At 46.8% G+C, this 17633-nt stretch overlaps 1 protein-coding gene across 4 annotated transcripts in view; it reads left to right on the plus strand.

Moving 5' to 3' along the window:
• Positions 1 to 17633, plus strand: part of AP2B1 (adaptor related protein complex 2 subunit beta 1) — an 81184-nt gene that overhangs the window by 27584 nt on the left and 35967 nt on the right. For all 4 annotated transcript variants that reach the window (XM_063341264.1, XM_063341266.1, XM_063341265.1 and 1 more), the window contains 6 exons: positions 801 to 896; positions 5581 to 5696; positions 6799 to 6964; positions 7480 to 7578; positions 10551 to 10810; positions 15125 to 15317. In XM_063341264.1, coding sequence (XP_063197334.1) covers positions 801 to 896; positions 5581 to 5696; positions 6799 to 6964; positions 7480 to 7578; positions 10551 to 10810; positions 15125 to 15317 — 930 coding nt within the window. The remainder of the gene's footprint in view (positions 1 to 800; positions 897 to 5580; positions 5697 to 6798; positions 6965 to 7479; positions 7579 to 10550; positions 10811 to 15124; positions 15318 to 17633) is intronic.

Genomic DNA, 17633 nt, shown 5'->3' on the forward strand with positions numbered 1-17633 from the left:
ATCACGATGAAATCCCTGATGTCATGTTTGACATGAGAAACTGAAACAAATGAGATTTTGAGGGAATATAAATTGCATAGGGTCTTTTTTTTTCTTTTTAATCACTTTTTTCTAAGCTAAGTGATTTGTTTAAGACAAAGTAGCTTTTTAGCTAGTAGTCTGCAACATCCCGGCAGGTCCTGGTTTAAGCCCTTGTTCAGTGTCCATTAGCAAAAAGACTGAGACAAAATAGTAAATCTTATTCTTAAGAGGGGAAATATCTTCACGCTGTTATTAATCTCTGTATAGGTGTTCCAGGGTGTCCTCAGATCTCCTCTGTATCCTCCTTTTGGATCCAGTAGGGATCCAGACGTTCACCTCAGCACAGAAAAGGAGAGATCAAAAATGGTTGTTGCTGAGGGCTTTGCGTACAGCAAACGTAGAACAATAAATACAATAAAGAGTACATAAAGTCTATGCGCATGGATGTGACCCCTATTTCGCTGTATTTTCAGTGTAAGAAGGAACAGCAACGTTTTAAGTTTGGCAGGGCTGATTTTGTCCCTGCCTCTTGTTCAGGGGAATTTGAAAATAATCTAGACTGAGCCGTCTTTTGGCTTTGGCCAGCCTAAACCAAGCCAGTGGGTTTCAGAGATGGAGGCAGATTGCAGAGTTTGACCGTGATAGCTTTGAATGTGTGCGGCTAGCTGTGGAAGAATAAATCGTGCTCGTGTTCTGGTATCCAAGTAGCGTCGCTTGTCAGAGTGGGATGTTCTCTCGGCGTGACCCCAGGGACTGACGTTGGTGCGCTTTCTCTGCAGGTCCTGGCAGAGCTCAAGGAATACGCTACGGAGGTGGACGTTGACTTTGTGCGCAAGGCTGTCCGAGCAATTGGGCGCTGTGCCATCAAGGTTGAGGCAAGTATCTGAAACGGGCTTTTCTGTGGCTCTCTGTCCTCAAAAAGAGTGATGAGCTTTGCCGTCTCGTTCCCACACCACACAAATTTTCTTCACTCCCGTGTTGGCAGTCAAGGGACCCGGCTACATCATGCTCACGGGCAAAGCCCCAGCTGAACAGGAGGGCTTGTGAGCTCCAGTTGAGTACATCACAGGAGGGTGGTGTGCTCCCCTCAGACCTCAGCTTGCAGGCAGAGCGAGTCAGCTCCATCCTTGATGGAATATTTCACTGTACTGGCTTCAATGGAACAATGACAACTTACATACGAAACAATGACAACTCCTTTAATAGCTGCGTCCCAGCCTTTTGAAAGGGGAAGGAGAAGAGATTGTGCAGAGGAGCTCAGTATTATGAAATATTTTGCGTCCCCCCTTTTCAGCTGAAGAGAACGCAAGCGTAGAATTCCAGAGATCTGGGGCACTTACGTGCAATTTGCACAAACATAGAGTGACCCTATCTGCTTGTCTAGTCTTAGAGGTCCATGTAGCTCGTAGCTTCATTTGGAATGTGCTCTCTTCAGCCTAGATGCTTATGCAAATAAGTTCCCAAGAACCTCTGCAGTTATCCAAAACAGCAGTCTGAAATGTCCTCTGCAGGTTGAACATCCACCAAAACGCTCATAATAGAATATTATTTTTTTTTTAGTGTTAATTTCCCTGTAAATGAATCTGGTAGGCTTGACAGGAGCTCAGGAAGCCTGTGAAGAGAGGGAAGGCTTATGCTGGGGTGTTGGTACTTTTCAGTAAACTGATAACTGAGTGCAAAATGTCACATAAGTGGTCTAATTTCAGCGGAGCTCATTTAGCTTTTGCTAAAGTGTGTTCCCATGAGCGTTGCCTGACAGCACATTTAAATAAAAACCTAATCATGCCTGGCTGAGTATCGTGCCAGTGCGCAGGTTTCCCTTGTTGCAGCTAAACTACTGTAAGTCTGTTGCAAGAGGGCACAAACTTCTTTCGCGAGAGTCACCTGCCCATGCAGCCTTCTCTTCCTTCCTTCAGCTCTTAAGGGCTTATCACTGCCATGGGCTTTCTTTTAAGCGGGGCCCAATAGAGCGGGTGATCGCTGTCTCTGTGTCATGTCTGCAGTTCAAAATACCATCATGCTCCTTCCGCGTTGGTGCAGGCAGGAGACTCTCTGGCTGGAGCCACAGCAGTGATGGTACAAAATGCTCTGGAGAACATAAGAGGGCTACTGAGAAGTAAAGAGGAGCTGGTGGCAGCCCTTTCTGTAGCAATGCTTGTGCTGGGGAGCGGGAGCTTGCTTTAGTTCTCGGTGGGGACTTTCTCACTGGGACTTGCCGTGTGTCTGTCCTAGTTTCTCATGAAAGGTGGTGTGTTCCTGCAGTATCAGGTTGGTTTTAGTTTTTATCCTTTCTTGCCCTCATCCCTTACATTCTTTCTTCCCATCCTTGATACCATGACAGTCATATTCAATATGCAAAGGACTAATTAACAATAATGTCCCATCAAATTTGCAGTGACCCTCTAACTGTGTGATTGTGCGTCTCTCAGTAAGTAGTGTTAACCTTGATTTTTAGCAACCCTCCTTTGAAGACGCTGCTGCTAAAGATGAGGTCTGTTTACTCCTCTGACAAGAGCTAGATTTAAAGAGGGCGAGTATAGAACAGCTCATTACGGTGTCCTCATCTCTAGGTTAATCCCTGTCCCCAGTGCATCTGTGCTTACTAAAGGCTGTTTGCACTGAGTTATGACTAATGGAAGAGCGTTCTTACAGCCATCAGTGTCCAAGTTCCCAAGGCTTAGAAATCTGCTTTTTGACATAGGGCACAGCCAGCAGGAGCTGTTGATGAATGAGTATTCATGGGGAACCGCAGCTCTGCCTTCAAGGATCCTACTCTTGTCTAATCGTCTCTCTTAGAAGAGTAAGACAGTAAATAAATTTGCCTGCTGTGACGTGCGCCGTGGAGCAATTGTAGCGTTGCCTTTGCTGCGCACAGCGCATGGTGCTAACAGCAGAGGTAGCGTTCATTTTGGAAATGTAAGCAATACGTATGCTGAATTGCAGGGCTGATGGATTTTGCCCAGGCTTTGCCAGTCGTGCTGGTTTGGGGGGTGTCAGAACGTTGTTTGGTGTGGGTAGACCAGCTGGGCTCAGAGGTGGCTTGGGTGTCTCTGCAGCAAACTGTGTGGTGTAGCTAGACTTGGTAGCGTGAGGTGAGTGGGTTGTGCATTGGTTCGCTCCAGTGGCAGCACTAGACGAATCTGATGCTTTTGATTGTAAGGAAATAAAGTACCACTCCTATGGGAAAAGGAAATGAAGTGGATGCAGTAAGAATAGTGATTCCTCTGGAGCAAAGGAGAAATAGAAGGAACTGTATTAGAGGGGGATCTGTGTCAGTTCCAGGAGATTCTGCCAGCAGCCCAGTTCTTAGAAATCGTTGAGGCTTATGGCTGCGAGCGTGGCCTGTACTGCTTCAGTCGTCTTGCGGGCTTTCATTTGATTTCTACAGAAAAACAAAGCAAGTCTGCTGTTGGTTGGTTGTCCTTCCTCACTCCAGCTTGAGAGCTGTTCTGGTTGGGGCACTCTTTCATGAGTTTGCAAAGCACTGCAGTCCCCAGGGATGTCCACCTTCAAATAGCAACGTGTTTACAAGGGATGGGGTGCGCTGAGATGTATTTTGCTACAGGGAAATTTTGTTAGAGGGACTGCTGTACTGTGCACGTGCCCACATAACTGCTCACCTTCCAAGGGACTCTTGGGCTGAAAAATCAATACTGCGTATTTCAAAGTGGATGTTGTGCTTTTCCTGGGAAAATCACGCTTTGAAGTGTCTAAAGAAAAATAAACCTTAATTTGCCTTTTCCTTGAATTCTTCAGCTCTTAAAGCTTTGCTAATTGTAGGCTCTGATAAGGCTGGACTGCTTGTCACAAAGAGTGATTGATGCTGTAGGTTCTGTAGAGTGGAGTTGGCTTAGGACAGATTTACCCCCAAATGCCCCTTAAGGCCACTTGTTAAAACATCGAGCCAAAGGTGTTGAGAAACTGATAAGAGATGAAGTTGCAAGCTCTGAAGCATCTGGCTTGCAAGGGCTTTGAGTGGGGTTCCCAGTGTGAGCAATGGCAGCCTGTGTTGAGCCAGGGCCGTGGTCGGTCTCTGTGAAACGCAAGAGTCCTCCAGGTCACAGGCCTCAAATCTCTTCTTGAGCAGGAGAAGTGATCAGAGCAGGACCCTGTCGGATTGCCATTTCACTGCCTCTGTCGTGGCATAGTACCCATAAAGCCGTGCTAAGGAGGGAGAGATATCATAAAAAAATATAAAACCAGTCATATAATTTTATATGATACCTCTCCTTACTCTGATACCAATTGTATTGGATTTTTTTTCTGTTTGGTGTGAATTTCAGGGGAGAGTCTTAGGGCCTTGAGTGCCACTTTGCAAGGACAGAGCAAATGCTGGTTTATAGCGTCCCCTCTCTTGGCTGATCCCCGTGCCCGCATTGCCCCTGTGGGCCGGGTTTGTGAGAGACCGCAGCTAGAGTCACGAGGGCAAGAAACCACCAAGAGGTTTTAGTCTCTGCTTGTCCCAAATTCAGCTCTACAAGTCTTGAGCTTTGTCCTTGACGTTTTTGCCCGTTCTCAAAAAACTGATTCCTGTGACTTAAATGCCACTTCATTCCTCCTCCTCCTCCTGCCCAGCCTTCAAGTGCTCTGAAAGCGAAGGGGACTATTAGCTCACTTGAACTGCAAAATCCACCTACGTTGCTATTGTTTGTGCCCTACGATGTTTGTCTCGATCCTGAATGCTTTATGAATGTTCTGCTGGGGCTGCCTAGGCAGCGTCGTGAGCAGTCTGCTCCTCACATTAATCACCAGCTGCGTAATGAGGCTTCATGTGTGCTCTGCTAGTAGCCAAATTGCTGTCCTTATTTGAGACTCCCTGGTGCTGGAGTTGGTTGCTCCTGTGATGTCCTGCCTCACTGTGCTATTTGGGAATAGATCTCCCGGAACTGTTTGCCTCTAACTCCAGTTCTGGTTCCTGGAGTGTGCCAGTGTCCAGTCTTTGTTATCTTACAGTGCCTGTGGCTGGGAATTTTGAACTAATTAACGTGAAAGCTGCGTTGTCAACAGCTGGATTTCTATTTATAGCCGTATCTTCACATGTTACTAGTGACCTCACCCCCAAAATACTGAGCCTGTTGCTGGTGTGAGCTGCTTTTTGCTGCTGTTCTTGCAGTGTGATTGACAGCATGGTTTTTTCCTGTGTTCTGGCTTCCCCAGGCACCCTTCTGCAGTCCCTGTCAAAACTCTCCCAGCCATGATGGCCACAGCTTGGACAAGTCTGAGAGCTCATTCGGTGGCCTGTTTCAGCTGCTAGCTAGCAAGAGGGTGATGGAAGTAATGATGCAGGCAATGTTCTTAATGTCGCTTGTGTGGTGACCCAGCTCTCTACTGGCACAGTTACTTTTCGCAGGAGCTGGAGTCAGCTGGGATCTCCGGTGTAATACACTTGTCAGCCTGTAGGCTTTTCTGGACGTACATACCGAGTTGGTAGCTGTCCTTTTGTTTTCCCCCTCTGGGCCTTTTCTCATATGCGTGCCTCCTTCCTCAGCACGTGCTGTGGGCTGGGAAGGAGTGTTTCTTCGCCTTGTTTTAACTGAATTGTTCTGTTCTTCTCTCCAGCAATCTGCGGAGCGCTGTGTAAGCACGCTGCTAGACCTCATCCAGACCAAGGTCAACTATGTGGTCCAGGAGGCCATTGTTGTCATCAGGGACATCTTCCGCAAGTACCCCAACAAGTACGTGAAAGTAATATAAGGCTTTTGCAAGCCCTTGTCTCCTAGCATGAGAATAGAGCAACGCAAAACTCGCTCAACATAGATTACTAGGGCTCTGAAGCAAAGGTGGCCCTTTATTCTGCAAAGCAGTGTCCGTTCTGATTCGAGCTCCGAGTACGGTAGGATTCAGATGTTGGCTCTAGATGAGGTATCAGCCTGACACATTATTAGTTTGAATTGAAACCTTTTCCTTCCCTGCTGCTCCATCTTGAAGCCTTAATCAGAAGGTAGTAAAGCTCTTAGAAAATGCCAGAAGAAAAATTGGACCAAGTTTACCGTGTCAGGCTCCTGGTTTTGCTGGTCTCCTCTAGAAGGCTTATATACAAAATTCACAGCTCTCATGGTCCGAGATCCCAGCCAGATTGTGCTGAACAAAACGCTGCTGGCTTTCTCCATCGAGCATTCTCTCTGGCTTGGGCAGTACTCAGCTGCTTTTAAGCTGTTTCTGCAACAAGGTTTTGTCTCTTCTGCAGAGCAGCAGCAGTGTCTTTCAGCAGAGACTTCATGATCACCTAAAAAGTAATATGGGACATCTGCAAGCCTCTCTGGCAATTTCTGCTGTCAGTTACAAGATAGATTGCCTGCTTATGACAGGGGTGCCCACGCATGGGAGCAGGGGAAGCTAAATAACTAGCGTAGGGTATTGTCTGTTTTACAGCAAAGCCTTTGGGGAAGTGTAATATCCAGTTTAGAGTTACCAGTCTGAAGCCGCCAGCGGGGCTGCAGGATCTGATACAGACTCATGGTTTGAACTGTTGGATCAAATTTTCCCTTCAGCAAAACATGGAGGGAGGCAGCTTTATCTCGAATTCCACATCTGGGTGGTCTTGCTGATTAACGCAACTGCAAAGCTCTTGAGAGACCCAGTGAGATGTTAGTGCTCAGCTTGGAAAAACAAAAAGCCTAGGAATATCTTCTGTAGTTGAGTGAAAATGCTGCTCGTTGTGTAGAAATACAAGGCATTGTAATTCAGTACAGCAGTCTCTGCAGAATGATGTGTGCAGAGATGGAGGAATACAAGTTGAATTCGCCCCAGTAATCCACCTGTACTCTGACAAATCAGGTATGAAAGCATCATTGCCACTCTCTGCGAGAACCTAGATTCCCTGGATGAGCCGGATGCCAGAGCTGCCATGATCTGGATAGTGGGCGAATACGCAGAAAGAATTGACAATGCAGATGAGCTGTTGGAGAGCTTTTTGGAGGGCTTCCATGATGAAAGCACTCAGGTAAAATTGTGTTCTGCATCTTATCTGTAGCGTTTCATGCAGTGTATGTGTGGGAACGGATGGTAAATATTATTGCAGTGGTCAGAAAATACCTGCCAATGAAAACTTCAATATTTAGCTAAAATAAAGCTCTTGGGAGTCTGTAGACTTGCTCTGTTGTCTGTATCTTCCAAAGTTCTCTTCTTGGAAGGATAAGACAGAACATGAGGGGTTTCTAGATGTTGCATACTTCTTGGGGAATAGGGGCTAGGACGTACAGAAGAATAGTGATGAGATGCATAAAAGTATGACGTAAATCTCAGTGTGCTGGTCAGGGACTTGTCTGCGAAATTGTTTTGCAGCAGGCAAGAGTCTGAGTCTCATTGTACTGGGTTTCAGTGGCAAAGAATAGTGCAATGCTGTTAGAAAGCATAGGACTTGAGTTTCGTATCAGTAAAGGATGTTCAGACTTGGGAGACGCTGCTAAAGCATGGATGAATTTTCTAATCTCTACTGCGTCCCTCCCTTTCTCTTAGGTGCAGCTCACCCTACTGACTGCTATAGTGAAGCTGTTCTTAAAAAAGCCTTCTGAGACGCAGGAGCTGGTTCAGCAGGTCCTCAGCCTGGCCACACAGGTAAGCCAAGGTACCCCCAGACACTGTGCTGGCCTCCCGAGTGGTGTCTCCCATCTTCCAGGCCAGCCAGCTGTGCAGTAGATAGGATTCAAGCACGTTCCTCCTAAAGATGAGGGATTTGACTCCATTTAAGAGCTGCTCTGTGCCTGTTACCGTGCCATTTGATATCTGCTTTCTCCTCCTTAGCTCTTGCTTCATCCTAATTCTGTTCTCCCACCAAATGAAATATTAAGAACAGGGTAGAGTTATGAAGAAACCAAAACATTTTCTCCTTGAAGGTGGCTTGCAGTTAAAACATCTGGAGCTATGACACAGGGAAAGGGCCTGGCAAAGGCTTTGTTTTGCGAACAGCAAAGCTTAAGCAGTGCTATGAAAAAGAAAGAACTGAGGTTTGGGTTTTTTTTTTTCCTTTGTACTTGGGTGCTGTCAACCAATGTCACAGCTTTGCTGGAGGCTGTAACAGTGGGTTAAGATCCCGGATTCATTACGCATAAGATGCTGAGTTATGAGCTCGGATCACTGCAGGCGGGGCTGGGCTTGAGCTGGCAGACAGAAGCGCTGTAGTTTGGGAGGGCAGAAGTGGAGATGTCCTGGTGGCAGGAGTGGGTGAGACCTCAGCTGATCCTCCTACACTCCCTGGCTGTAATGACTGGGTCATCTTTGTGGTTGCATAGTCCAAAAAGTGCAGCTCTTTTCCAGACCTGCTGTGTCAAGTGGTGACAATAGTCCCCCAGCTGTTCTGAATGGGCTGCGATTTGTTTCTGAGCAGAAAACCTGGAGTCAATCATCACCTGGCCTTTTTGGTTCTCTCTGCTGCAGAAAGTCGTGGCTGTGTACTTATTAGTTTTTAAAACTTTTACTCATCCCTTTGTGGGTGTTGTATTGGTCAGTGGCAACAAATCCGTGGCTTGCTTTTCTTGCTTCAAAACCTGCTGTTAGGCAAGTGCTCAGCTCTTCTTTAGAGAGGGGTGGGCCAAGGGCAAGCTGTATCATTTGTTTAAGCCACCAGAAGAAAGGTACTAAGTGTTAAAACCCACTATGCTGAGTCACATAACGCTTAATGGCACCCTAGGAATATAATAGGCGTCTGTTTTTTTCTGTTTGTCACAAATGTTGATTCAGACTGGCTTCTTGTATTTTATATGAATAATAAGTCAATGTAGGATAACTGGCTGTAAAACACTAAAAAACCTTATACTTCAAGGTCTGATTTCTAGGTAGAGATACTGTTCTTCACTTGAGTGGGAGAGTAATTACACGTGTGTTTTTCTTTGCCCAGCTTAGGTATTGTTGCACTTTGAGTGTCTCTTAGGGTATGTTTGCACAGCAAACTGCAGGTGTGATTGGAGCAGGAGCCACCTTAACCCAGCCAACACTGGTAAAAATAGTAGTGAAGCAGCTGGGGATGGGAGGGACACAGATGTGTAGCGGTGATCAAAGTCCCTGGCAAGCCTGTAATCTAATGGATGGCACAGAGCCTCTACATCTCCATTGCTGTTGTCTCTCTGGCCTGGTGGGTATCTAAGCTAGCATGGGCTCATTGGTATGCACCACGGGTGTGCGTGCAGACCCTGGAGAACGGAGAATTGGGAGAAATGTGGAAAGGGAAGATCTGAGCCTCTTGTTCCAGTAGATCTGCTAAAGTTTCAAGTCTGTTTATTTGGCTGTGGGAAGAAACAGTCAGTCTCGAATCTGTATGTGCCTGCCAGTAGGAGCATGTGGTCTTTCATGTCTGCCCTTGCAGGAGTCCTGCCTGGTCTCGAACTGTGCTGCAGGCAGGATGCGGAGATTCTTGTAGGAATTGTTAAGGGCGAAGGGTGTAAAGAGTCCGCAGCTTCACCATTAAACTGAAAAACAGCACTGCAGAGAAATCTATCAGTTGACCCAGACATTGTATCTAGGTCCTTATGAGCAAAATGAGCGTAGCATGCTCAGGCTCATTACAAATAGGGGCTTTGATGCGTGCCTGAGAATGTCTTGAGACAGAGGGCAGAGAGGCAGGTCAGCAGCAGCGTGAATGAGATCACAGAAGAGGAAAAGAAATGCCAGGGAGGAAGGCTAATGAGGTGTACAATATGTTGCCAGAATTTTACAGGGAGGGGAAAAACCTCAGAAACATTTACCCTGTTACTCTGCTGACGTGGGGGTTAAAAGTCCTGGCTCTTGTTTCCATGAACAGTTCAAACGTGCTGCACTATAACGTGAAGGCACCCCCCCTCCCTATCCCTAGAACGTTAGCTGCAAACTATCAGCAAACTCACTTTGCTGCTCTGGGCAGAACTGTTCGGAAAGGAGAGAAATAATTAGTGCTTCATGCAGAGGCAGAAGTATCTGCAGTAAAACAAGGGTATTACTGACAGCTGGAGAACTGATGAAGTATCCCAACTGCGATCATTAGCATCTTTCCGTACTTCATTAGATAACTAAAAGGCAGGATAAATAAGATCTCTTTTGGTATGAAGAATACAGCTTATTAAGATCCGTCCTGGAGCTCTGCAGGGTCTTTTTGTCCTGTAGTGCCCTTGGGTACCTCATATATTTCCAGGAATTTTGGGTCATTCTGTTTCAATATGCAGTATTGCGTGTCTGCTCTTAGTATGTGACAGTCATTTTGACTCACCTCCTGTCTGCACCCCCTTGAAGTTCTCCTGACACTTACTGTTACATGAAGTGGCAGGAGAGTTTGGAAAGCAGTTGATAGTTCTGTGGGATGGAGCAATTGTGGGATGTAAATCCTGGGCTTTTTGCTCCCTGACCAGCTGGGCAGGAAGCCAAGCATTAATACTTGGGTTCTCGCTTTTAATTTTGGGATGTTCATCACAACAAGCTGTTCATAACATCATTCTGAAATTGGTGACTGTCGCTACTAGACGGCTGGGTTTTTTAATCCAGCAGAATCGCTCCTAGAAAAATTAAGTGGTTACAGGTGTTAGTTCCCTCCGTCCTGTGACTGATGTGTTGCTTTGTCTCAGGATTCTGACAACCCAGACCTGCGGGATCGTGGCTACATCTACTGGCGCCTTCTTTCCACGGATCCAGTGACTGCCAAAGAAGTGGTCCTCTCGGAAAAGCCACTTATTTCTGAAGAGACCGATCTGATTGAACCGACTCTGCTGGATGAGCTGATCTGCCACATTGGATCTCTGGCTTCTGTGTACCACAAACCACCCAACGCTTTTGTGGAGGGGAGCCATGGGATCCACCGCAAACACTTGCCAATTCACCATGGAAGGTAAGCTGAGGCAACCGTGGTGATAATGGACAGTCCAAAAGAAGATGTAAGGACCTTTTATAACACACTAGTGTTTTTTATTGATTCCGTAGGGGCTCGCAGGTCATTCAAGGAGCCATTTCATTGTAGGATTTAATCCTGGGTATGTAGTTCCTGAGTTCCTGGGTCAGAAGATAAAGGAAGTATCAAAGCTCTTGTGTGAGAAGCTATACTGGTTTTTGGAAAGACACTGCCTATAAGCCTTCTTGACATGAGAGTTTGAGTAAAAAAGTAGAAGCTTTGGGTAACTGGTGCAAGGGCATGCTTCCAGGATGAGCGTGATAAAAACAAGCATCTTACAGAACGATACACTTTGATTTTGCAAGAGCTTTTGCTAGAGCAAGGGCACAGCTTTGAAAGCCTCATTTGTGTAGAATAATACCAGTTTCCTGAGCAGGGAGGTACAGGGATCCTTTGCAGTTGGAATAGGACATGGGGAAGGACTGGTAACACTGTCTTTTCTCACTTGCAAGGGGAGTGTAAAAGCCATCGAAGCCCCATCACTGAAAACTATTTGGGCTTAAAAGAAGATGGCTGGACTGATGTGGTTCTGTTTGGCCTTTGGGGTGGAGTCGGGGCAAAATGCTTTGGCTTATTGTCTGGAGCTTTAATGCTTCCCCGCGATGGCAGTCCCGGAAGGGGGTCAGACCTGCAGGAGCAGGCAGTACAGTGGTCCTGAGCTGCAGCCGTGTTGCTGTTGAGCCTGTTCCCATGGTTCCTCATTCAGGTAAGCAGTGCTATTTGCACTAACGGTATTAATTACAAATGTAAGCGTGCTTTACAGCAGGAGGCAGAGTATCCAGGCTTACCTCTTAATAATATTCCCAAAGTGACATTTGGAGTGCTATTTTTTTGCTGTTGCACTGATAAATCAGTGTGCAATGCTGCTCCTTTTCTATTTTCTGACACCACTTCTCTGCTATTCTTAGCAACTAAAGCTATTTCTGTAATGACTAGCTTTGGGAAGCCACGTTGTTTTTCTCCCTGCCTGTGAAATTAAGTCTGGCTGCATTGACCCAGGACCAGTGAGCACAAGTCGACCAGTCGGATGAGAAAAGCAGTGGCTGGTTTCTGCAGCTACCTCTCCTAGTCAAAAATTTGCCTCAATAGCAGGAGGAGCTGGGGTAGGGGTAGCTTTGCTCTCCGGTGTTACCAGCCTTCCTGTACACTGTTGGTTTAGGTTACTACAGAAGCTAACGTTTTAGGGGGTTTTAGTCAGCTCGAGGAATTCAGCTTTTGCATGGAGTGGTCTTTTTTACTGTCATCTTGCATATACTGCGTACGTGGCTTGACTCTCGTAGCTAATGCTCAGACAGTCTGCTGTCCGCAGGTCTCTTCGGACTGTAGCAGTATTGTACCTTGCCCTGGTGGTGTTTACTACTAAATTATCCGTTATTTCAACATAAAACCTTCAGGCCTCAATCAGCAGTGGCAAGCTGAGGAAGCCGGAGCTGGGGGAAGGTCTAAAGGGCGCTCAGCAGAGCGTGCTGCCTACTGATGCAGTGCCCACTAGGTAAATCTAAAAAAAAAAAAGAGTGATGTTACTTAACGGCACACCGGGATTCTCTGATGTGAGCTCACCTCATAAAGAGGCCCCATTATTGTGCTTTTCTGCTTTACTGTTAGCAAAAGGACAGCAAAACCTTACAAGCCGATGCCAAGGCCTCCTTGGGCCATGTCCCAGCATACCAGATTGCCGCTTTCAGCCATGGGAATTACAGTGAGCAGCTCCCCAGGAGCATGGGTGTGGGGAGCCTGAATTTGTGCATCCAGTATGATTTCACTGATTACGAAGAAATTGGCTTGCCAATGAAAAATTATATGAAAATCTGTCAGTTTAAGGCAAGTTAAAGGGTGTCCAGTGAAAGATAACCTCCTCCCCTCGCTATTTGGAGTCGTTTTCATCACTTCTGCCCTCTGGTGATGACCATTCTAGCGGCTGACCCACCTGCTAGAGAGTGAGATAGAGGTGGAAGCATGGAGATGTCCACAATGAATGTGGCTTAAGCAAGTCAAGATAGCGTTGCCTTGAGCAGATGGGCAGAAGTAGCTAGTTGAGTGGTGCTTTTCTGGGTATAAACCTAGGAGGAGTTAGTTATGGTTGTCAGAATACACTCCATTGCATTTTGATTGATTTCATTTTCATTCAGAGCAGCGTAGGACAGGTTCCTTTCATCTGTCGGCTGATGGGGAGACCCATTGAAGAGCTCACAGATGGTGCGATGTTCCTGTCTCTTCAATGAGCCCAAGTGTCAGAGAGTTGCAGATGAATCCTAAAGGTGGGGGAGAAATCTCCTTATTGCTTGGCAGCATTTCCTCATGTGGTGGCTTCCACCACCCCTGCTCAGCTATGATGCAGCTGGGAAATTTGGGGCGATGTTTACAGGGCTCCTGGGCGAGGAGGAGACTCAGGCAGGAGGCCCTGTTCCCACACAGGTGGCTGCAGGAAATTTTTCTTTCTGGTTCAAGCTGTGCATCCCTTGTGACACCCAACATTTGGGAGCTGCGGGAGGTTGAACTCATGGGAGGGCCACTTCCCCCACTCACGTGGGCAAGCCCAGCTGCTCACCACTGCTCAAGACTATGAGGGAGAAAGCTTATATCATGTCTTTTTGCCCTTTATAACCCACGTATTCTGTACTCATTTTTTTCTTTCAAAGAAAACGCGAAGTTGTTTATACAAATCTCTCTAGAGAGGCCCGTTCTGTACAGGAAATGGAAGGCTTGGTGTTTTGTTTTTCAATACAAACTGACTTAGCTTTGTCCTTTCCTGGTTTCTGCTTGGGCTTTGGGGCAACTGCAGTTACACAAGACCTTGAAGGATTGCTTTATCTCCATCAGAAGAAGGATGAGTAAGTGTTGAAGAGGTGTAGTGTTAAAGGGATTATATGCTGGGAAGGAACCAAGTGTGTGCGCTACCGGCTTGTAATGTGCCTCTGCTCATACATGCTGTTCTTCCCCCTTCGCAGGGTGGGGGTGGGAGTGGATCACGGTAACCACTTGCTCTTCAAAGATGTTTTAGTTAGCTCTTCAGCATACTCAGAAGTCTCCCGGCTGAAGGCAGAAGCAGAAAGGACAACTAATATTAGTGCTATTAGGGGTCTAAAGCTTTTAATGCTAAGAAGCTTTCAGCCCTTTCTGTCGCTGCCTGGTAACTAATTCATTCTGCAGTCCTTATGCTCCATCTTTTCCTCTTGGCACTGAAGTTGGGAGCAGCTTCTACTCTGTTGTTAAAGCTTTCCCCTCTGTAACTGAATAAGGATAAGGCAGAGAGCCGTGGCTACTCAGAATCAGGAGCTGTGATCTTTGCAGAAGAGCCGCAGTGTTAAACACCTCGTCAGGACGCTCGTTCTCATGGCGTTTGTGTGCAATTACCTGTTGGCTGCATCTGCAGTAATATGAGCTGGAGGTAATTTTGTCGGTTACTGCTGGCAACAGGATACAAAATGCATTTTAAGTTATCTAAAATATTAGCGTCTCTGGATTTAAAGAATAAATACATTGTCATGAGATCCCCAGGAGCTACAGTCAGTCTTACTTTTCCCCCCCCACTTCTTGTTGTAAAATTCAGCGGCAAGTGGATATAAAAGAGAGGCAGACTGCATATGATGAGAAATTTGGGAGCTGTATAATGAGCATTTCTAGACTAGTAATTAGCGTGCCTGCTAACTCAGAAAAGGAACTTACTGATAGAAGGGAGGAATCAATTTTAGTTTGACGTCTTTATTTTGAAAAGACCAGTGGAGCTTGGTGCTGGTCAGTGGAAGGCGAACTGTGGGGAATGGTTGAGTTTGCACTGGTTAGAGTGAGGGTTAGGTCTCTCAGGAAATCTGGATTTTTATTTTTTTCCCCGTGTTTACACGTAGTTCTCCAGAACCAGTGGGCTGAAAATCATCTCTATAGGTTTCTTGTGACCTGGGAAATAATTATTTTCAGTGCTGTAGTCCATGTAGTACTCGTGGCTCACTGTTTTGGAGAGTCTGTGGTTCTCAAGGTGGGCAGATTTCACACCTTGAAGATTCCCTTTTCTGAGCTGAAAACGACGCACGATGCATGGGGGAAGTCTTTGTGCTCAAAGCATGTGTTGAAGAACCACTTGCCATAACGCAGCGCCTCGTACGTGGCAGTGGTCAGATCAGCTGCTAGGATCAGCTTTTAACTGGCTCCTGCTCGTGAGCCACCTCTTGCTGTGTTTCCCCATGCTGGGAATCTAAAGCTGGAGACCGCAGGTGACTAACGTTTCTCTCTTCTGCTTCTTGTTCCTCCCACCCGTAGCACTGATGCAGGTGATAGCCCCGTGGGCACAACGGCCACTACAAACCTGGAGCAGCCGCAGGTCATTCCATCGCAGGGTGACCTCCTGGGTGACCTTCTCAACCTGGACCTGGGACCCCCAGTGAATGTTCCCCAAGTGTCCTCCATGCAGATGGGTGCTGTGGACCTCCTGGGAGGAGGGCTGGACAGCTTGGTAAGTGGCATCCTCTTTAGCTTCAGCTGATGTGAAATAATTGGAGCTGTGCTTATCTCTGCAAAGCCTTGGTCGTTTGTGCTTGTAATGTTTGGATCACTGAGCTCCCAGTGCTGAGTCCTAAAACTCCAAGAGGATTTAACCAGTGCTATTGTACCAACTTTCAGCAGGTTTTTCCTGCTATAAGACAAATATTGCTGCATGCTGTAGAATCCCCGTGGTCAGCGGATGTATTTGTTCTGTGCTTTTTCTGTGTCTGTAGAAGAAAACCAAAAATTGGCTTTAAGGCTGTACAGTGTCCCACTGCTTTGTAATCAGTTCTGGCTCCCTTTCAAGAAGGCGCTTGTTCCACCCGGTTCCCAGCCTATTGAATTTCAGTGCAAAACTCTCAGGGCTGCAGGCCGTAGCCCCGTGTCACCCTATTTGTATATTCTCCAGAGCGTGTCATGGTTTAATATGGGTGACATTTTAATTGCCGTTAGGTCAAGAGGGAAGCGCTCTGCGTAGTCCTGCCCGTGCCGCAGCCGCTCAGGAGGAGGTGTTCTGGTACTGGCAGGGTCAGGCTCCGGAGTGTGAGTAATGACACACGGTATCTGCTCTGGGCTGTGAGCTGGGCACGAGCTGCAATGAGAAAATCACGTAGCAAGGAGACTGCAGAAGTGGTGAGGAGCTTGGGCTGTGGTCTTGTGCTGGTGGCAGCCAGGCATGGAGAAGTGGTGAATGTAATCGTCGGCGTGGGAGATGTTCCCATGGGGTGGAGCGCGCAGATCCCTAACACCCTGGTGACTTACCTGCAGGGCTAAGAAGCAGTCTAGGTGTATTTGCACCATGTAACCTAGTAAGACTACCCCAGTGAACATAGTTGGGTGGTTTTCAGACCTCCAGTGGATTTGTCTTGCTTTGGTTTGAGGTTTGGCTTGTGGTGAGCTGGGTCAGGTTTCTGTGTGCCTGGTTTTAGGTGCCCTTTCAGTTCTGAGTCAAGCTCTGAATAATAGAGGTGGGAGGCAACTGGATGAACCCCAATGCAACAAATCCTTATTTGTCAAAGATATATTTTTTTTTAAACCGTCATAATCTTATTAAAGCAGATGTTAAGCACGTATCCAGCTCCAGCACTGCATGAGCTAATGAACTGGAAACGATCTAACCTGTAATGGCATCGGTGTTCACGAAGGTCAGATGCGCTTTAGTCTCTGTGCCATTTAAACAGCGGTTTGCTTATTTAGCAGGGAGACTGCTATTACACTGGGGAGATGGGAGATTAGGGAAAGGGTTTAAGCTGGAGTTGCTGGGAAAGCAGACAGTGAGCCCAGAGCATCGACCTTTGCAGCCTTTGCCCTGCGTTGCAAGGCGTGCCACTGAGAAACTGGGATTTTAATTGCATTAAGGCATCGCAGAAAATGGTGCTGTCTGTGGCGGCTCGGAATGGTTAGGAGTTAAATCCCTCTGTCTCTTCTGCCTTCCAGGCCACTTACAGTAACCCTTTGTTTCTCATTAGTGTCCGAGACAATAAATGGACACAGAGGAGGACTAAAACTTGTTTCTGGAAAAGGCTTGTCTCGCAGTTGGCATTAATGGGCTTAATTTAGTGACCTGCTTTGGCAGTAGAGCTGTTAGGTGCTATGGTACTAGGCTTTTACTTAATATTTTTCTCGAGCCTTAAGTAAATTCATGGGGCTGTGGAGTGTGATCTAACAAAGTGATCACGTCTGACGGGGAGCGGCTGTCCCTGGGGCTGTGTGGGCCAGCACTGTCTCAGCTGAGTTACTAGATGGGAAGAGCACTAAAAAAATATCTGAATGGTGGTGTCGTCTTTTTTTTTTTTTCCCCGAAATGCTGTTGCATCAATCGTCCTGTCTTCTCCTGATCCCTCACATGTATAAGTGAATCTATTCCTGGCAAATCTCTGTATTTCTCTGGCTTCTCCTTCCCTAATAAGCCTAATTAGTGTGTGAGTGAATGTGATCTGTGTCTTTGTTTGTTGTTGTGGGCATGTGTTTAACAACTATCAAGCTGAGTTAACCCTAACCTGGTATTAGCTAAATTGCTAGGCAGCGTCTCTTGGCTAGCTGAGGAGATTGGCATTTGGATCTTAGGCTAATATTAAGCCACGTTTGTGCTGTGGCAAAAACACAGTCTCAAACTGCGGGTACGCACACGCCGGACGTCTGTACGTGGTGAGGGGCTGAGATGTGTCCCAGGGTGCCCTGTGAAGAAGGGCTGAGCCACTCATCCTTCACCAGGGATCAAAGCCAGCCAGGAGCCAGGGATGGCAGGCACTTGGGCTGCTCGTGCAGTCAATTAGTGGGGTTGGAG

The sequence above is a fragment of the Chroicocephalus ridibundus genome, chromosome 7 (genome assembly GCF_963924245.1).
Source record: "Chroicocephalus ridibundus chromosome 7, bChrRid1.1, whole genome shotgun sequence".
In the NCBI taxonomy this organism is placed as follows: domain Eukaryota; kingdom Metazoa; phylum Chordata; class Aves; order Charadriiformes; family Laridae; genus Chroicocephalus; species Chroicocephalus ridibundus.